Genomic DNA, 22,316 nt, shown 5'->3' with positions numbered 1-22,316 from the left:
CATGACCTAGCAGGCAGACCTGGGGGGCTTTATTAGGCCCCCGGCTGCCATAGAAGATACCGACACCCGGTGATCTATGTCGATGGGAGAGGGAGCTCCCTCCCTCTCTCCAAAATAACTCAGATGCAGCGCTTGCTATTAAGCGCCGCATCTGAGGGGTTAAACGGGTGAGATTGATACGGATATCGATCTCACCTGGTCGAGCAGCGACGCCCCAAGCCCTGAGCCACCTCTGGCAGCTGAGAGCAGGGAGATTTAACGGCTCCCTGCTCTGTTTATTTATTCCGATGCAGCGACGTAAAAAGGCGTATGCATCAGAATAAAGCCCATTAGTGGCCGCCGTGAAAAGGCGTATTGGCGGTCACTAACGGGTTAAAACAAAATGGCTGTCATTAAAAATACAAATACATATAAGATTTTGTCACTGTTACTTTTAATAAGCATAGTTTAACTTATACTTACATACATGGAATGTTGGCACACACATATGCTGTGAAAACATCTATTTCCTTATAAACCTCGTGCAGGAACCAGGCCTATCTCCTCCTGAAAGAACACTTTATTTTTGTTTCTTCATTCCTGATATCCAGTTACAATCCTGAATGGGCCTGGAGCATGTGACCTGTCCATATCCCTCAGAAATCTTAAACCACAGAACACTGTTTGTACAAATAAGTGTAAGACAATTTGGAAAGTTTACATGTGTGTGTACAGAATACACTACATACAAAAGTTAGAAGAGAGTAGACTAAAATTAAAGTGGACTCTTTAGGGCCACACAGCGGAACAGTCATGTTGTGTTATCCAATGACAATCTCCTAGGCTGTTTTATCACATATTGGTTCAGTCCACAAAACGGCTGCTTCCACCAGGTGTAAGCGAGGGATGCCTATTTCCAGGTGTTGACTTTTGCCAGTATACCATTGCACTTTACTGTGGAAGGATCACCGATACACCATGAGACTGAAATATTTAGTTTAAGGCATTAAAAGGTATAATAAATAAAAATAAAATAAAGGCTAATGCTAGTAATGCAGATTCAGCTTGCATATATGACTGCCACCAAGTGACATGATGGAAACCAAATCCAGCTTCTTCCCAAGTCACACACCGAGTTGTACCATATCTTGTAAGAGAAAATAGTTACACAGGCACGCCTCGATAAGAAAACGGGATGTAAAATATCCCTGCAAAAAATAACCAGCGTCCCTGGAGCAATGTCAAGCTGCTTTGATATCCAGTTCCTATGGAAAAAATAAACGGTGTCTATATTATAAAGCAACGCCAAGTATCAGCTGAATATGGCGATACACAGACACAATTCACTGCCTGCATCATAAAAACAGCAGATAAATATACTTAGGGGCATTTCACAGGCTAAATGGATCAATTTCTGATAACCAACATTTGCAACAACCACCAATATTACAGTTTATTGAATCACAACCAACTTGAATGTTTGCACTGCAGCTTTTTTTTTTGTATTTTTGCTTTTACAGGACTATACATTTCAGAACGTGGCTTTGATCAGTGGGCAGACCCGTACATGTACATCATAACAATTCTCACTTCTTTTTATAGTCTGGTCAATGTTTCAAAAAGAAAGCCCCGCATCCCTCATCTGCTCCTTTTCCACCATCTGGGCCTGCTTGGTGACATTTGTTTACAGAAATAAGAACTACATAGACTAAATGATAGGCATTTATATTAGGGGTAGGGAATATAGCACAGAGAAAACGGTCTAAATCTCCATAGTATCCGCTCAAGTGATTGACATAAAAGCCCAACAAGACAAGAAAGAGAGGTGTTTAAGCACATTCTTCTAAAAAGTTAACTTGTGTAAAACCGCAAAAGCACCCTTGTCACGGGAAATGGTGCGAGAACACGTAAGTAAAAAGTACGGTATCAAGTAAAGGTGAGGACTAACAAATACAACTTAGGTTGAAAGACTTGCGATCCGCTATATTATATAGGCTGTCCAACATATTTCCACGTTGGCCAAAAGCCTTCAATATATGAATTTATCTGTAACTAGAAAATACCAACTGGTACTAGATGTACTATTCCAATTGTATCCGCTTCTTTGCACGCATGGTACAAAAAGTGATGCACGTGTTATGTTAAAGAAGTGGGCTTTGTTAGACATTTAGGTTTAAAGCCCTGTTCACACTTCCATTCATTTTTTACCATCAGGTTTCCTTTGCTTTTTGACAGAACAGAGTAGCACAATTAATTGAAAAACAATGGAGATCTGATGGAACCATAAGTCAATAGAGGAAAAAAAAAAGGAATCATAATGGACTGATCCATCATGGATCCTATAAAAACACACGCCATGATGCCAGTGTGAACAGAGTCTAAACTAATCAAAAAAGTTTTCCACCTAAATTTATCATTACAAAAATATATTTAACACAGCAGTAAGTATAAAGGAAATGTATGGTTTACCGTGCCCCAATGCCCCTTCTCTGCCCTCAACTCAGCTGTCATTTTGACTAGAGATGAAGATGTGAGTAATGGGAGACAGACTGGTTACTAGGGAAATGCTGCCTGGTTGTTAGGCAGTGTGTCCCTAGCGACCAGTCTGTCACATGACTCAGCCGATCAGCTCAAAGCGGTGTTGATTCAAGAGAATGGGAAAAGCAGCGTGGCAGCCGTTTCACCAGGTCATTCACCACCTCAGCATTAATCGGATTTAAAAGATAAAATATTAAATTAGGTGGAAGACCTTCTAAGTGATCTACTCCCATAGCATTATAGGGAGACCCTATCAAAAACGTGTGGCTTCCTAATACTCTATATCTTGAACCCTCATCATAATCCCCTGGTTAGTAAGTGTGAAAATGCTAGTGATTGGCTCAAACCCCCAATTAACTTTCCACTCACTTTGTATGATACAAGTCCTTTATTATTTAGGCAGGATCCTTTCATTGCAGTCAGTCTTAAGACTTCTTCACCTACAAGTAAGCGCCAATGTGGGCTGGCTCTGTATTGTGTACTGAAACTATAGATTCATCTAGTCATAGATCCTCATGTTTGGTCGTTTGTTTGCATTATAGAAAGTATTATACTCTAACATGCATAATACTATAGACGGGAAACACCAGTTGCAGTACTGTTTGACCATGCTGACCACAAGCAGCACTCATGTGAATAAAGTCTTAAACATCTGAATGCACCGTTCAACCATTCGGTTGGACAGTTCTAGTAAATAGAGTTCCCTATCTCTAATCATCCCCATACTGATTGTTTCCACTGCATCAAGTACCATCAATAAAAGCCAGACAGTACTCTTTGTTTTGCGCTTTAAAACAAATGCAAAGATGAGAAGTTTAACTGTTACATAGGAGGGGTTGTCGACAATAGTTAAAAAAAATCTAAACTTCAAATATACACATAGGGACAGACGGATTATGAATATGTAAATAGGGATCATCAAATTCATAGGAAAAAAAAATTATAATAATGAGATCTCCAGTTGGTGATGATGGAATAGCACTTTAATGGCAGGTGTTGGAGGACACGCTGACCCGATCAAGCATGTATAAAAGAAAGTAGCTCTTAAAAAATATATTAATCATTAAATAATTTGCTACAATAGAGAGCTGCTGAGGTTTTTTTACACTACACTTCCTGAAATGAAGAGACCATATTGCATTGCATGCACTAGACCAACCACTATGCTTTAGAGCGGCATGAAGAAGCCAGATAGGCATCATCGAACCCGGTGGCTCACATATGAAAGTGCACTAAGAGCAGGCAGGAGTTGAAGAAATTGCATTTTAGTCTTTGAATTTCCTTTACCAGTTTAAAAAGATTTAAAGCTGGAACTCTAGTGAATTTGATGATCCCTATCCATCCTGCATATCTGATAGAAGACAGAGAAGAGATGTGTGAATGTTTTGGTGATCACTCCACAGAAAAATCCTTTTGTATGCACATAAATCAGTCCTACAGCCCAGCGACTGCATTAAGATTTTTCGCACAGAGGCTCTGTCTCGGCTGTTTCTTCCTGGTCGTCTTCCTCGCAGTCTCCTTCATCCGTCTGCTGCTCAAGTTCCTCTTTCGTGATCATTTCAAAATCATTGCCGTTACTGTGCTGTGAGCCTTCATCCTCCCGCCTGTCACTGTCTGTGTCTGACTGCCTTTCTGGACCCGAGCCTTCTGTGCCGGATCCATCTGCTGCTTCAGCGACCTTATTCTCCTCTTCCTCCTTTTTCTCGCTGTCAGATTTATCTTCGCTGTCAGATTTGACAGGCTTTTTAGACTCTTGTTTTTCATCTTTCTTCTGTTCAGCCTTTGGTCCCTTGTACTCGTGAGTATACAGTGGTCGGAAGGAGTCGATGAAGCCAACATCAGCCGTCAGGTTAGGCAGGAACCAGAAGTGGTGTCTCCCTCCAGTCAAGAGCCAGATGATAAGGAATAAAATGCATCTAGCTAAAAAGAAGAAACAAAGAAACAGGAACAAGATAAAGCATCGGTTTTCTGTACATTTCAGACAGCTTATGGTGTAAGGCTATTTCCACACAGACCATGTGTATTTCACAAATCCGTGCAAACTACACTACTGACCCAGTGGACATTATATGTACAGTTATTGAGAATACGACTGTAGAGGTTATTGCAAAGTAACGTTTTGATTCCAAGCAGAGTTTTTCCATCTTGCAACACATCATTATATCCTAATAAGTTTTATCTGCTGTGTTTTTTGTTTAAATGTATTTATTTACATAGGACTGCAGCAAAATCCACAGTAATAGGCCTCATGCTCACAGTGGAGCTGTGTTCAGGAAGCTGTATGTCGGCATTTAAAGTACATGGCGGCTCAGTACTATAGAGGTTCTCTGTGTTCTGCTGTCTGGTGCTTTATTAGGTTCTTTATGTCATAGATGTTACCAGGGTATAATACTGAAAGGGAATGTGTCACAAATGAAACATTCTTTTACAGTAAGTTACTTATTATATATATATATATATATATATATATATATATTATATATATATAATTTCTTTATGGTGTATCTTTTTTTTCTTTTACAAGGTGGAAAGTATTAAAAATGAAATAATAATTTCACATGTTTCCGGTGTTGGCCACCAGAGGGAGCACTTCCCAGAATTACAGCAAGGTGAATCAGGCAAAGACATCTGACTTATAGCTGCTGTAAATGTGGGAGGGAGGCTCACACCCCCCCCCCCCCCCCGCATTTTTGGCTACAAGCCAGGAAGAGGTATCCTCAAATTGCTAAGTAGTGTCCAGCTCCTATTTTGGGAGTGTTTTTACAATGGCAGCTGAAAAAGCTAAAATGATGTAAGTCAATAGGGAAGACCCTGTGGTGAAGGACTTTTCAGTTGACCAGTTCACACGTCGTATATTTGACGTGTATTTTGGCGCATTTTATGCGCCGATTTTTTTTTTTTTTTTTTTTTAAATGCTTGATTAAAAGTTCTCATTTACATCAATACATTATAAAGTATGGGAGAACGGTCCGTAAAATAAAAAAATTGGACGTCCCATTTTTTACGGAAGCGTTCTATGGCACGGAAGCTTTCCCGTAAATATACGGGAAGATGTCTGTCGGCCATAGAAATAAAATGAGTACATAATTACGGACCGTAATTATGGACGAAATTTACGGTCGTGTGCATGGGGCCTAAGGGAATTATTCTTCATTGACCTCTAGTTTCTATTGTGGCGCAGGGGAGAAGACAGAAGTCTGCTGTAGGGGAGTATAAGATTTTTATTTTTCAGATTACTAACTTTATTATTTTTTATTTTTTTTGCAGGATTCGCTGGACCTATTGGACTACGTCGTACATTCCCTGGACTACTGCGATGATCTACGTTTTTTTGTTTAAATAAAATGGTTAGCGAGGATTGTGTGGGGTAGTTTTTATTTCAATAAGAATATTTTCTGATGTTTTTTTAATACTTTATTAGCGCCTTGATAATGGCAGTTGTCTGTTTGACGACATCCATTACAGTAAAAAGGCTAGCACCAACCCCCCATTATTACCCCGGTAAACAAAGCAGCCGCAGCCTAGCATCACCAGGGTGGGAAGGGCCACAGTTTTTGGCCCTTTCCAGCCTCATAATACCAGCCTGCGGCAAACCCAGTGCCCAACTATCACTCCAGATGGTGGAGTACTCTATTGTACCAGGCTCTTCCAGACAACCCTGGTGGCTATTTCCTATGCCCTGTAGCTGCCATATTACATCTGTATATGTGACGGGAAGAGACACATGCACAGATGCAATAATAAATGGCAGTCCTTATAAAAATAAAAAAAGTGTAAAAATAAAAAAATTTGAAAAAATAAAATTAATTAAAGAGGCTCTGTCACCAGATTTTGCAACCCCTATCTGCTATTGCAGCAGATCGGCGCTGCAATGTAGATTACAGTAACGTTTTTATTTTTAAAAAACAAGCATTTTTGGCCAAGTTATGACCATTATTGTAGTTATGCAAATGAGGCTTGCAAAAGTCCAAGTGGGTGTGTTTAAAAGTAAAAGTCCAAGTGGGTGTGTATTATGTGCGTACATCAGGGCGTTTTTAATACTTTCACTAGCTGGGCGCTCTGAAGAGAAGTAACATCCTCTTCTCTTCAGAACGCCCAGCTTCTGGCAGTGCAGATCTGTGACGTCACTCACAGGTCCTGCATCGTGTCGGCCACATCGGCTACAGTTGATTCTGCAGCAGCATCAGCGTTTGCAGGTAAGTCGATCTTACCTGCAAACGCTGATGCTGCTGCAGAATGAACTGTAGCCTCTGGTGCCGATGTGGCCGTCACGATGCAGGACCTGTGAGTGACGTCACAGATCTGCACTGTCACAAGCTGTGCGTTCTGAAGAGAAGTGGATGATACTTCTCTTCAGAGCGCCCAGCTAGTAAAAGTATTAAAAACGCCCTGATGTACGCACATAATACACACCCACTTGGACTTTTACTTTTAAACACACCCACTTGGACTTTTGCAAGCCTCATTTGCATAACTACAATAATGGTCATAACTTGGCCAAAAATGCTCGTTTTTTAAAAATAAAAACGTTACTGTAATCTCGATTGCAGCGCCTATCTGCTGCAATAGCAGATAGGGGTTGCAAAATCTGGTGACAGAGCCTCTTTAAATAAAAAAAGCTAGAATAATAAAAAAAAAATGTTTTAGAACACCTTTCCTTTAAGTAATAAGGTATGCAATTGGAACATGCCACAAAGTCAAATATGATAAGTAACAAAGTATTACAGACACAGCTGACCCGCTATGTTCCACAATATGTTCGTTTTAGGGTGTACTCATACTGTATAGCTTTTGAGCGTGGCAATAAAAAACAAAAAAACAGGTTTAAACTTGGTCAACAACCACCACCAATATGCAACGCACAGTGTCATCTTAATGTGAAAAAAACAGGAAGGCAGAGGACTTAGCACCAATTACTGTAGCAGGATTGAAAATTCAGTAATAAATTATTATTTCTTCCCATTTTGACCAAAGAAAAAGTATGGACTGAGGACATCTAGTGGCCGTCTGTGGTAAAACAGTACTATATTAAGTAATTAGACTTACCCACAGCAAGAAGTAGAATACTGGCCACAAAACAACCTGCTCCAACGCTGAGATAATAAACTCCAACACGCATTTCAGCTGGCCATAGAGGAAAGAGGGTGGCAGCGATCACAGCAATTACTGCAACAAGGTAAGATACGGGTTACAAACAATTACTTCTAGTTCAGTCAATTTGAGTTACTCAGCCCGCATTTACATAAGCCAGACAGAGCACTTGACAAGAAACTTAGCCGAACAGAAAGGGTTAATGCATAGTAGCAGCCGCAATGGGACCCCTACGTGTGGACTCACCCAATCTGATCGGAGTTTAATAAAACACATTCTCCATAAAACAATATAGTTGGCAAAAACAGCTACTATAAAGAGGCCTGAGAAAGCACGCTGAAGTGCGAAACGGCCATCGCCTGGTCACATGCTGCATTTTATACCAGCTTGTTTTATGCCGTTTGAATGAATAATGGAAATATTATTTTACTTTGGTTCAGTGTCGCATTTTCTATTCTACTTGGATACAAAAACAGCCACTATTTACCACCTTCAAGGTGCATTCACACGTGCCGAATGGCACTTGTAGTGTGGCGCATGGCAAAACCTCACGTTTTTTACCGCAAATTTCAAATATGTTTTTTTTGTTTCACGGCTTCTACAGATTTAACTATTTGAAAGCACTGGTTTTACTTGAACAAGTCGCGTGACCACTACTACTGCCACTCTGCACATGAAGATGCACCTTCAAGGAGGTAATCAAGTTAATACAGAAATTCTATGACATTATAGCCTTTTCTGTTTGTATTCTATTTTCTCAATCTTATGAGCTCGTTCACACATGTTGGAATTGCTGCAGATATTCCGTTCTGATTTGCAGGCGAAAAATAGGCAGTAGATTAAGTTCCAGCAAACTGGATTACACAAAACTCATCCACACGCTGTGTGAATTGTCAATGTGGAAATTAACCTGTGGTGTGGGTTTTTAAATCCATATTATGTCAACTTCTGATGCGGATTGGGCGTGGATTTTTTTGCAGTCATAATCCACAACAGAACCCAATTGTTGCAGAAAATTTGCTGAGGATTAACAGCAGATCCGAAGCAAAATTCACAGATGCGAATAATTGTAAAAAACAAAACAAAAAACCTATACTCGCCAATCTTCTGCCCCACCACTGGTAATGTTAGAATTCAGGAGTGTCGACGCATCATCAATGAAGACCAGGATGCAGAGACTGGCATTACACAGGGTTAGCAATACGAGTGGAGCGGCAGAAGATTGGGGAGGGGAGTATACAGTTTTTGTTTTTATTTAGCGGACCAGCAGCAGCGAATGTGCTCCAAAAGCCGCATGAGTCCCCTGGGGCTTTCAGGGGATTTGCGGCAGAAATTTTCCACAGTAAATCCGGTATGCGTGACCTTAACCTAGAACAACATGTGTCTTGCTTTTTTGTTTTTCAAAAGAGTACACTAATATGACGGCAGAATCCTGATACTACTCACAGCTCTAATGTCATGAGAATTAACGATTTCGCTGAGAGGGGTTTCTGGACAGTTTGGACCTCATTCCTTTTTAGAATTCAGGTTTTATTTGTACATGTCAAAATGAAAAATTCATACTAAACACTCATACCCATATTTTCTGTACGTAGACACCTAGCGTATTGTCAAAATGGCACAAAACTTTTTACACTTCATGCAATTTTGCGGCAAAGTGTAATTAAAAAAAACCCCCGAAATACATAGAAATTCATGTTTGTGGCTAAAAATCTGACCCATGCAGAATAGACACACCTCATCCAATTTCCAGTTTGAAGCTGGAAACGTACAAAAAGTAACTCCTTAAAAAAGAAAAGGATCACACACACACCATTCAAAGTGAGTGCAACCCCATACCCTATATATTAAAGAGGCTCTGTCACCACATTATAAGTGCTCTATATTGTACATGATGTGATCAGCGCTGTAATGTAATTACAGCGGTGTATTTGATTTAGAAAAACTATCGTTTTTGACCTATTTTAGCTTTATGCTAATGAGTTTCTCAATGGACAACTGGGCGTGTTTTACTTTTTGTTCAAGTGGGTGCTGTACAGAGGAGTGTATGAGGCTGACCAATCAGTGACCAATCAGCGTCATACACTTCTCTCCATTCATTTACACTGCACTTGCGATATAGTTATATCGCTACGTGCAGCCACATACACACACTATAACGTTACTGCAGTGTCCTGACAATGAATATACATTACCTCCAGCCAGGACGTGATGTGTATTCAGAATCCTGACCACTTCTGTAGCGTCTCTGTGATTTACAGCATAGCAGGCGTAGTCTCGCGATATTACGCTGTAAACTGACATTTACAGCGAGATCTTGCTGTGCTGTGCTGTAGTCTCACACAGACGCTACAGAAGTGGTCAGGATTCTGAATACACCGCACGTCCTGGCTGAAGGTAATGTATATTCATTATCAGGACACTGCAGTAATGTTAGTGTTTGTGTATGAGGCTGCAGATAGCGATATAGCTATATCAGTATCTGCAGTGTAAATGAATGGAGAGAAGTGTATGACGCTGATTGGTCACTGATTGGTCAGCGTCATACACTCCTCTGTACAACGCCCACTTGGTCATATAGTAAAACACGCACAGTTGTCCATTGAGAAACTCATTAGCATAAGGCTAAAATAGGTCATAACTCCGTAAAAAATGATTATTTTTCTAAATAAGAAAAACACTGCTGTCCCCTCCATGTAACTTTGTGACAATTAGAAATTCAAAAAAATAAAATAAATTCTTAATTTGTACATTTGCACCTAAAACTCGCATCAAAATATACAACGCAAAAATAATAGAACAAGGTGTGCAAAGTTCGCATATATCATAAGCATCTACATCAACAAGCTCTCAAAAACACTGAAACAGAGGCCCTGCAACATTTGGTTTTCATCCACAAATGTAATAAAATATGTAGTGCACACCCCAAGGAGCTACTATACTACCCAAATCATTATTTGTTGAGAAGGCACACAGCATGTGTTGTTTAAAAATACAACTTAATAATTTATATGGACAACCATCTTCTTGCAGTTTAGTGTCAGTGATTAGAAGCAAAAACGAAAATGCCTTCTCAAGCCGACCCCTTGTGCAAACAAAATGTATTCATTGAAAAACTGCATGATGTAAGACGTTCATACATTCCACACATGTCTGTGTTCACGGTTGTGTAGAAACAACATGCCAAAAATGCAGGAATTCATTAATCGATTTTTAGTGATTGGTACAAATTAATTGACGCTGCGATCTGGACATCGGTAAACCTCCGGGTCGTGGTCAATCAATGGGCTAATTAGGCACAGACGAGTGATAAAATGAGCTTTTCTTAAAGAAAAAACAAACAAAAAACGGGACAGAGTGCTAATATGCTCTCTCATTGATAGGGAGGGGTATAACGTGAACAAAAGTTCATGTTATCCCCCCATGTGGTCATCTAGAAGCATACAGGCACAGGAGGAGAATCACAGATCCTCATCTCCCCTGCATACTTCCTGCACAACTCACCACTGCCCCCTCCTGCTCCAACAATAAGACCGAAGTGGGAGCTGCACGTTTATGTAGTTCCCACTTCAGCCTGCTCTAGCTCGATCTTGGTCTTATTTTAAAGCCAAGTTTTTGACATAATTTAGCCTGAGCTAGGTCCATTTGTAGCCAGGATAAATCAGATACATCAATGGCTACGGGGAGAGAAGTTTCAGGAAAAGAAAAAACATTGTAAAAATACACTATGTGAGGAGGTTACAATAACATGTTGACATTTAGTAAAGATGGGGCTGCAGACAACAGATGACCAAGCTCTTGTCACTGTCCCTTTACCAGGGTTTCTACCCATTGGTCAGAGGGATTGCGCTTGCAGTGCATCAGTCAAAATCTTTAGTCTTATTTGCTGGCAGCAAATCCCTAAATTCTGAAATCTGACCATCACTTAAAACATGAGACATATTAGTAGTTGTGATCAGTGGGTTGTGATCCACAAACAATAGAATGAAGTAGCAGAATTACTCTTCTAAACTCCGTGCCCATCCGACTACTCTTGGCTTTCCTTGGCTGCATGCAGAGCTTTCCAGACGTGATGTATACAGTCAATGGCCAGTTTCTCCGCGTGCAGCCGAGTGGTCAGTGTGGTTTTATCAACCAGCAAGTCTACCAATCACAAATTCTTCTATGTCTCTATAACACGTCAGAAGTTTGTTTTTAATGGCCAGGATAGAAGAAACAGCCATTAGCAAGGGAGGGTGGTCCTCAAATCACAACCGCCCTTCCGCAGCTGTGCCATTGCGATCAGGACATGGACATATGTCGGAATGCCAGAACCACCTCATGTTGATGGCAGACATCAAATATTTTAACATAAGTTAGAAACGCATCCATGTATAACCAAACCACAGAGCCCCGTGGGGGAAGGGAAGTGACACCGGCAGTGAGTAGAACGGACTTATAGCACCACAACTTGTAGGCAAGTTCAGTATGAATTTCAGGGTCAGACCGAATGACATTTAAAACACCCTAATATATTGTGAAAATTGTCAAATTCTACTTTATTGAACTTACTGCAAGAAATAAAGAGACAGAGTGATCTGTGGCACAGTCACCCACAAAATAAACTTACGGATCTTACTTACCAAGGATGAGGCCCATAGCAAAAGTTTTAAAATGGACTGGATCGTATATCCACACATACACCTGGAAACATTTCAAGAATTGAGAAGTGAAAAACAAAGTTTCCAACATTGGCAGGCACATTTCTAAATGGACAATGACATTGGGGGGAAAAAATAAAAAGAGAGAATAACAGAGAGCATAAAAGGTGGGGGAGCTTGTACATAACTTTTTAAAACTGGATATAAGGGACCGCTAAAGCGAATACATTGGCACATCTCATAATTTACACGCAGTATTTTTCAGTTTTCTGTTGCCCAAGCAATACAAGGTCACAAATCATGGATCCAAATGACAAAGACTTGAACTAAGAGACAATATATTAACTGTAGGGGTGATACTTCCCATCTCTACCTGCAGTATATATGACACCACTTTACAAATCAAGTTATATGAATGAACGCCTTGTATATCTTTTGGAAAATGTAATTACATTTCGCATCAGTGGCTCTTTGAGAAAAAAAATGGTACCATCTATTTCAGGCACTTAACTAGACGATCGCACTTTTGTTAAATTTGCCAGCTATAAGTCGTTTTTTTCTGCAATTGAATTTTAAAGTGTATGGAACGATGGAAGAGTCTTGAAGATCATAAAATGAGTTCTGAATTATCATAAAACTGTGCCCCACAAGTCTCGACTGAGCGCCAGTTGATTGTGGGAATCTTATCCAGGATGAAGATGAGGCGCATATGAGCGGTGCTCTCTATGGGGAACACTTTTATGAACATGGAAGAAATTTAATTGAAATAGGAATCACAAAGAAACATGGCTTTAACCTTGATCAATGCAACAGACATGGATTTTTATGAATTCCTATAAATCTAATTTAGCCTATAATTTTGGTAGTAGTTGAACTCGCTGATGTTTTTGGTGATCTGCTGCCAAATTATATTATTTACGAATAGTCACCAATTCTCAGAGTAACTTCACCCTGAAACCAAAAAGTAACTATGGAACAGTTTCCTCTAGGAAATAGGACATCTTGGGGTGAAAAATTGGAGTGTTGGATTCCTGGTCCTTGTCATTGTAGTCAGCAGAAGTGTCAGGGAGCAGAGATCAGGGGGACAACTCCTTGCCTGGTTACCATCCGGCTGATGTTAGTGTGCTCCCTCTGAACCCCAATGTTCTACCACGGGTGTGAACCACATATTGGGAGTCTGGGATGATAGACTGCAGGAATAATACTACACACAACTAAGTTTTCAACTATAGATGGGCTTTCAGCTAGCTTTGTGGTCCTTATAGGCATCAAAATGTAATACAAATGTCAAATATTGCTTCTAAATGAAGCCCAATCCTCTCTAAAAGGGTCTGAATGTTAGGTTCTACTGATGCCGAATCAAAGAAAAACTTTCAGCCTTCTTACTAGTTGTCTATAAGTCCACACGTATAAGAATCCCCAATTTTCTTCCCACCTCACCTCATTACCATCCAGGAAAACCTGATCTTCATGCGGCTCAAGCTTAAACTTTCTCTTGGTTTCCTTTTTCTTAGGAGTTCCAGGAGTCTCATCCTATGATTAACAATGTGAGGTAATAATATATAAAGACGTAGCATTTCTTGAGTTTAAACATTTTCTACCAACAATGGATTTTAAGGAAAACTTGCACTTGCACCAGAAATCGTTTTGATAGATTCTTTTTGAAAATTTTTGATACAGCAGCTGATGTAGCCGGTGCCAGTTCTGTTAATATATCAGTTGATATACTGAATTGGATGAATGTAGAGATGGTCCAAGCTAAATTAAATAAAATAAATGTGCACAAGGCTCCGGGACCAGATGGGTTACACCCTAGAATTCTTAAAGAGCTTAGTTCAGTTATTTCTGTCCCCCTTTTCATAATATTCAGAGAATCTCTAGTGACTGGTATAGTGCCAAGGGACTGGCGCAGGGCAAATGTGGTGCCTATTTTCAAAAAGGGCTCTAGGTCTTCCCCGGGTAATTATAGACCAGTAAGCTTAACATCCATCGTGGGGAAAATGTTTGAGGGGCTATTGAGGGACTATATACAGGATTATGTGACAATAAATAGCATTATAAGTGACAGCCAGCACGGTTTTACTAAGGACAGAAGTTGTCAAACTAACCTAATCTGTTTTTATGAAGAGGTGAGCAGAAGCCTAGACAGAGGGGCCGCTGTGGATTTAGTGTTTTTGGACTTTGCAAAGGCATTTGACACTGTCCCCCATAGACGCCTAATGGGTAAATTAAGGACTATAGGTTTAGAAAATATAGTTTGTAATTGGATTGAGAATTGGCTCAAGGACCGTATCCAGAGAGTTGTGGTCAATGATTCCTACTCTGAATGGTCACCGGTTATAAGTGGTGTACCCCAGGGTTCAGTGCTGGGACCACTATTATTCAACTTATTTATTAATGATATAGAGGAAGGGATTAATAGCACTATTTCTATTTTTGCAGATGACACCAAGCTATGTAATATAGTTCAGACTATGGAAGATGTTCATGAATTACAGGCAGATTTAAACAAACTAAGTGTTTGGGCGTCCACTTGGCAAATGAAGTTTAATGTAGATAAATGTAAAGTTATGCATCTTGGTACCAACAACCTGCATGCATCATATGTCCTAGGGGGCGCTACACTGGCGGATTCACTTGTTGAGAAGGATCTGGGTGTACTTGTAAATCATAAACTCAATAACAGCATGCAGTGTCAATCAGCTGCTTCAAAGGCCAGCAGGATATTGTCGTGTATTAAAAGAGGCATGGACTCGCGGGACAGGGATGTAATAATGCCACTTTACAAAGCATTAGTGAGGCCTCATCTAGAATATGCAGTTCAGTTCTGGGCACCAGTTCATAGAAAGGATGCCCTGGAGTTGGAAAAAATACAAAGAAGAGCAACGAAGCTAATAAGGGGCATGGAGAATTTAAGTTATGAGGAAAGATTGAAAGAATTAAACCTATTTAGCCTTGAAAAAAGACGACTAAGGGGGGACATGATTAACTTATATAAATATATTAATGGCACATACAAAAAATATGGTGAAATCCTGTTCCTTGTAAAACCCCCTCAAAAAACAAGGGGGCACTCCCTCCGTCTGGAGAAAAAAAGGTTCAAGCTGCAGAGGCGACAAGGCTTCTTTACAGTGAGAACTGTGAATTTATGGAATAGCCTACCGCAGGAGCTGGTCACAGCAGGGACAGTAGATGGCTTTAAAAAAGGGTTAGATAATTTCCTAGAACAAAAAAATATTTGCTCCTATGTGTAGAAATTTTTCCGTTCCCTTTTCCCTTCCCTTGGTTGAACTTGATGGACATGTGTCTTTTTTCAGCCGTACTAACTATGTAACTAACTATGTAACTATGTAACTTGTCCCCCTTCCCGTTATTAATCATTTTTTCTCTCCACCTTCCAAGACCCTTAACGTTTTCATTTTTTTGTCGACACCAGAGCGGTTTTTTTTGTGGGTCAAGATTAGGGCTGGGCAATTAATCGAAAAAACCCTCCAGAAAACAGAAATTTTGCATAATTAACTGACGTCATCTTGCGAATTTTGGTTTTATCAATTATTTTTTTCCCAGTTTAAACTGTATCTGCATCTTCAGGACTCAGATACAGTTGAAACCAATAGTACAGCAGGCGACCGTAAGGTCCCTGCTCTACCATTCACTATGTATCGCCGGATGCGAGGCAGTGATGTCATCGCGCCTGTCTGCGCCGTGCCGCACAGACCAGAGGAGCAGAAGGATCTCCTCCACTCGTCATTTGAACGGGGTTAGGGGGAGTATGTATATTGTTATTTTTATCATGCACTATTGGGGCTGTGTGGGGGAAGCTATGGGGCATTATACAGCGTTGGGAGCACTATACTGTGTGGGAACAGTGTCAGGGGGTATATTATATATAATATAGTATACAGCAGGCTCAGGGGATAAATATTACTTCAATGGCATAGAATGCAAAATGAGGTGTGGCCTAAATAATCGTTCATTAATCGTAATCGAGGTTACATGTTCAATTAATCGTGATATTGATTTAGGTCATAAATCGCCCAGCCCTAATGTAGCTTTTAAGGGAACAATTTAATTTACCAGTTAATGTACTGAGAAACTCTTAAAAGTTATTTTGTGGGGTGGAATGGAAAAAACCCACAAACCGCTTCATTATTTTTTGGGTGTTTGCTTTATTCTGCAAATCAATACTATTATTATTTTTTTTACAAAATAAAAACAATCTGTTAAATAAAAAAATTGTTTTCCGTCGTTTGAGCTGTGGGAGGGCTTGATTTTTGCGGGGTGAGCTGTAGTATTTACACGGATATAATTTTTGAGGTTCATATAACTTTTTAATCACCTTAAATTGCAACTTTTTGGGAGTCAAAATGACCAAAAATCAGCAATTCTGCAGTTTTTGTTTTCTTTTACGACGTTCACTGTGCATGATAAAGAACAACATATTGTAATGGTTCGAATAATTACGGACATTGCAATATAAATAATGTTTATTTTTTATTGTTTATATTATTTTAGGAAAAATTGGAAACCGGTACATGAACATGCGATCGTCAGATCACTTGCACAATAGACTGCAATACTTATGTATTGTAGTGTATTGTTTACCCTCCTATTAAGCCCCAGCTGCCATGAAAACACATTGCCACCCCACGATCGAATTATGGGGGATGTCAATTGGGTGACAGAGGGGGGGCCCCTATTCTAACAACTTAATTGCTGCGGTTGCCATTGAATGCAGTATCGAAGCAGCCAGGATCAGAGTTATCTCCGATCCCGGCCGTTCGAGCGAGATATAAGCTGTAATGTACAGTTGACACCCACTCTGTATGGAGAAAACTCTGCTGGTGAGCACGCTCCATACTCCCGCACCCTCCCGAATAAGACGTACATCCACAACAAATGTCAGAAGGGGTTAAAAGCGATTGTCCTACTTCAGAATTTCCATCTGGTTTCTCAAAGTAGATGTACCAGTGAAGTCCTTGTCTTCTGTGGTGGTTGTCATGGCTGCCATGTAATGCTGATGTTTTAGACTACCCTGTGAACAGTGGCATTATGCATGCATCAGTAGTCTGATGAATCTCCTTGCAGCTCTCAGTATCCCAGCTCTATGGATGTCAGCAGTGTGCAAGCTACGCGTTCTTCTACACATTGCTCTCTCACAGGAGCTCGACAGGATCCTAATACAAGCACCAGTAGCGCAGAAAGCAGGGGGGCAGTGGCCCTGGGCCCACTGAGATGGTGTGGCGCACCGCGACCGTCACCCCCGCCATGACCATGCCGCACAGGGCGATCTGCTGCCTTTCTGAGGGGGTGTCGGAGCAACTGAAACCAGCCGCCGCCACCTCCTCCTGCACTAATTGTACCTGCGTCTATAGGTCGCAGATACAATTATATGCATAAGCGCTGAATGTCCTGGCACGTTCCGTGCCCGACCATTCAGCGCCTATCAACGACATTAGCGCTTCCGTTGTTGAAAGGCGCTGATTGGCGGGGCAAGTCATTGTGCCCTGCCAATCAGCGCCTTTTAACGACGCAAGCGGCGCGATGACCTGCTCAGAAGAGAGCATATCTGCATTGACACAGGACGGAGCGGGGACGGGATCAATGTGAGTATGTCAAGTTTTGTTTTTTTTCACTTAAAGGGGTTTTCCCACGAGGGACGTTTATGACACATCCACAGGATAGGTCATAAATGTCAGATAGGTTGGGGGTCCCAGAGGTGGGACCCGCATCTATCTCTAGAACGGGGCCTCCTAAACCCCGTTCTATCTTTGTCTGCTATCGCTGACTCCCTGCCACTTCCTGACTTTATGGTCGGGAGTTAAGAAAACAACGTAGATCATTGAGCTACGCTGTTTCCTTAACTCCCATAGTAGTGAATAGCAGTTACGGAAGCAACGTAGAATGCGAGCTACGCGGTTTCCATAACTACCATTCAGTTCTATGGGGCTTACGAAACAGCGTAGCTCAGCAAGCTACGCTGTTTTCAACTTCATGGTCGGAAATCAGCCGACACACACAGAGGTAGAACGGGGTTTAGGGGCCCCGTTCTAGATATAGGTGGGACCCGCATCTATCTGACATTTATGACATATCCTGTGGATATGTCATAAATGTCCCTCGTGGGAAAACCCCTTTAAATGTGTGAGTGGCATTATCTACAGGGGAGCTATATGTGGGGCACAATCCACAGGGAAAGCTATATGTGGGACACTATCTACACGGGGGTTATATGTGGGGCACTATCTACAGGAGGTGGTTTGTGGGTACTATCTACATGGGGATCTATGGGGGCACTATCTACAGGGGGATCTATAGGGGCACTATCTACAGGGAGCACTGTGCGTGTGGGACACAGTGTATGGTGTGATTATAGTCGGGGACACAGTGTATTGTGCTATTATAATTAGAGGTGAAGTGTATGGCACGATTATATTTAGGGGCATAGTGTGTGGCACTATGAGAATTATATCTTCGTTTATAGGTGCAGAAATGTTTGAAAAGTGAGAAGCTGAAGACATCTGAGCGGCAAAATGTAGAAGTGGGCTGTGGCCGGGAGAAGTCATCATAGAGGTCTGGACCGGATGGAGAAGAAACGAGAAAAAGAACAACTAGAATCTGAAAAGACGTCACCAGTGAGTCACTTAATGTAAATTTTTATTCTGCCTCTAATCAGTACTGTAGTCACTGTATGATCTGCAGCGAGATTATGGGTGGTATGATTTTTTTTTTTAAACAGCAACTCCCAGCATATACTTACCATTGTTCGGGTCATGCTGGAAGCAGTAGTTTTACCATAAACCTATACAGCAGGGGTTGCACTAAATTGTGCTGGTGTTGTATTTATGTACTGAGCTTTGTTCTGGTGCTGTATATATGTACTGAGAACTGTTCTGGTGCTGTATATATGTACTGAGCTTTGTTCTGGTGCTGTATATATGTACTTAGCTTGGTTCTGGAGCTGTGTATATGAACTGAGCTTGGTTCTGGAGCTGTGTATATGTACTGAGCTTGGTTCTGGAGCTGTGTATATGTACTGATCTTGGTTCTGAAACTGTATATATACACTAATCTTGGTTCTGGTACTGTATATATGTATTGAGCTCGGTTCTGGTGCTGTATATATGTACTAAGTTTTGTTCTGGTGCTGTATATATGTACGGAGCTTGGTTCTGGGGCTGTAAATATGTACGGAGGTTGGTTCTGGGGCTGTGTATATGTTTTTGAGCTTGGTTCTGGAGCTGTAAATGTCAGAGCTTGGTTCTCATGCTGTAATTATGTAGGATATATTTATAATAACAAAATTGCAGGGCAGATGGAATTGTTTTCAATTCATTGTATATTTAATGCGAACCTGTCTGGTAGTTTTAACCCCTTGAACCGCCACCATGCATGACCTAACTATATTTCCAATCATTATGTATGTTTTATTCAGATGCAGAAAAATCTATAAAATAAACTTTTAAAATGGCACACACTATATGCGAATTACTCATTAAAGGGTCATGGGGCTGTGCCGCTATCCTGAAGAGTCACATAGTCCTGCCTCCAAACCCCCTTTCCATGCTTCATTGACATCCCCCTGGCTGTTATACATCACTACCAATCTCCTCCAACTTTCTCGGATGCGCCATTGTCTTGTACTACTTGGACACACCAAGGGGGTGTCAATCAAAATGGGGGGGGGCATTTAAATTTTCGCCTCAGGCAGCAGAAAAGCTAGCAAACGTGCCGCACGCTAGGCACATCTGCTAGGGCAGAGCACACCACTAATGCTGCCCGCCAGAGAGGAGCAGAAGAAGCCTGCATGTTAGAAGAGAGGGTGAGCATACACCCCTCCTCAATAATGAATGGATACAGGGATGATGGGGTTTGTATACAGGGATAATGGCTGAGATATACAGGGATGGGGGTTATTGCAGGGATGATGGCTGGACTACCCATCATCCCTGCATATAACCCCCATCATCCTCGTATATAACCACCATCAAAATCATATATACCAGCCATCATTCCTGTATGTATATACCAGCCAGGCTGGTATTTACAGGGTTGATGGGGTTTATATACAGGAATGATGGTTGGTATATATAGGTATTATGGTGGTTATATACAGGGATGATGGGTAGCCCAGCCATTATCCCTGCATTAACAGCCATCATCCCTGTGTATACCAGCCATCATCCCTTAATATAACCGCCATCATCCCTGTTTATAACCCCCACCTTACCTGTATATACTAGACAGGCTGGTATATACAGAGATTATAGGGGTTATATACAGGGATGATGGCTGGTATATACAGGGATGATGCGGGTTATATACAGGGATGATGGCTGGTATATACAGGGATGATGCGGGTTATATACAGGGATGATGGGTGGTATATTCAGGAATGATGGGGGTTATATACAGAGACGATGGGGGTTATAAGCAAGGATGATTGCTGGTATATACAGGGACTATGGGGGTTATATACAGGGATGATGGCTTGTATATAATTAGAATGCGCCTCTTCAATTGTAACCATGCATTAAGGAGGGCCCACTGGGTTGGGGCCCACTCAGATATGTTTTGCCTCCACTGTGCTAAACCCCTAGCTACGCCTCTGACAAGCACCTAATACAAACTCCAGTTGCTGCAGAACCTCCTAATAAACACTAAATCTTCTGCAGAAGTTAGTGCTGACCACAGTTGCTCAGACCCCAGTCATAGACACAGGAGTAAAGCTATTTGGGATGATCACATGGTGCTGATGTAATTTAATACCTGAGGGACCTTCTTTCCATTGACTGATCAGGCAGGAAAAAAAAAAAAAAGGAAAAATGGCAGCCATTTCAGAGCTGAAGCAAAAACAAGATAAGGCATTGCCTTTGCAACATAATAGTAGCTTCCATTTATTACCCCTTTATAATAAAAATATGGCAGAAAAGTAATTTTGCGCTGGACAATTGCTTTAATATGTTCTCATATATTAACCCTTTCAGGACAAAACTAATTTTTCCTCCCTGCCTTCAAAAAGTCATAACTTTTTTTTTCCCGACACAGTCATGAGGGCTTAATTTTTACAGGACAAATTGTACTTTCTGATGGTACTATTTAATATGTGCGATGTACTGGGAAGCTGGGAAAAAACGTCAGAATGGGGTGGAATTGGAACAGCAGTTCCACCATATTCTTATGGGTTTCGTTTTTATGGTGTTCACTGTACAGTAAAATGACAGTACCTTTATTCTGCGGGTCAGTAAGATATCAGTGATACGAAATTTATTGTATTTGTTATGTATTAGTACCTTTAAAATAATGTAAAAGTTTGGAAGAAACAAAAAATGGTTTGCATCGCCATATTGTAACCCCCGTAACTTGCTTTTAGATTTCTATGTATAAAGCTGTGTAAGGCGTCTTTTTGTACGTGGAAAGATGTTGTTTTTATTAATACCATTTAGGGGAATGTCGAGCATTTCGATCACTTATTAAATTATTTTGGGGAGTTAAAGTGGCAAAAAAAATAGTGATTCTGCAATTTTGACCTTTTTCACCGTATTGTTTTATAGTTCGGGCACTTTCGGATGCAGGTATACCTAATATGTTTATTTTTGTTTATTTATTTTTATATGTGATCTAGGGAAAGGGGAGCGGTTAGAATTTTTATATATTTTTAAAAAAGTATTTGTACATTTTTTTAGTCTTGAACCTGCGATAATTAGATCGCTTATGGCCTAGAGTGCAATATCACAATATTGCAAAATTGGTGCATTGCTATTGAGACCTGTCAGCTAAGAATGTTCACAAGGTTCCCAGCTGCTATAAGAATAGACCGGCTCAAGCGATCTCGCTGCACGGGAGCCGGTGACCGGTCCCGAAGTGGAAGGGGCAGTAAAACCCCCTCAGATGCCGGTGGTCACATCTGACATTGGCATCCGAGGGGGTTAAATGCTTGCGATCAGAAAATTTTCTGAACGCAAGCAGTGCAACACAGCAGAGACCCGGCGGCTATGGACCTGCTAATCTTATGAGCGGGCACCATTTTAAAAAATCCTTTCCTGACGGAAATAGGCATATTAGAGC

At 40.9% G+C, this 22,316-nt stretch overlaps 1 protein-coding gene across 1 annotated transcript in view; it reads right to left on the bottom strand.

Moving 5' to 3' along the window:
* Positions 1 to 416: 416 nt before the first annotated feature.
* Positions 417 to 22,316, bottom strand: part of SEC62 (SEC62 preprotein translocation factor) — a 50,197-nt gene continuing 28,297 nt past the window's right edge. The window contains exons 5-8 of the mRNA XM_075861589.1: positions 13,689 to 13,781; positions 12,231 to 12,291; positions 7,564 to 7,683; positions 417 to 4,437 (exon numbers count right to left, since the gene is read on the bottom strand). Coding sequence (XP_075717704.1) covers positions 3,971 to 4,437; positions 7,564 to 7,683; positions 12,231 to 12,291; positions 13,689 to 13,781 — 741 coding nt within the window. The 3' untranslated portion in view covers positions 417 to 3,970. The remainder of the gene's footprint in view (positions 4,438 to 7,563; positions 7,684 to 12,230; positions 12,292 to 13,688; positions 13,782 to 22,316) is intronic.

This window comes from Rhinoderma darwinii, chromosome 4 (assembly GCF_050947455.1).
Source record: "Rhinoderma darwinii isolate aRhiDar2 chromosome 4, aRhiDar2.hap1, whole genome shotgun sequence".
Taxonomy (NCBI): domain Eukaryota; kingdom Metazoa; phylum Chordata; class Amphibia; order Anura; family Rhinodermatidae; genus Rhinoderma; species Rhinoderma darwinii.
The sequence above is the reverse complement of the archived record's forward strand: the minus strand, read 5'-3'. Positions and strand labels throughout refer to the sequence as shown.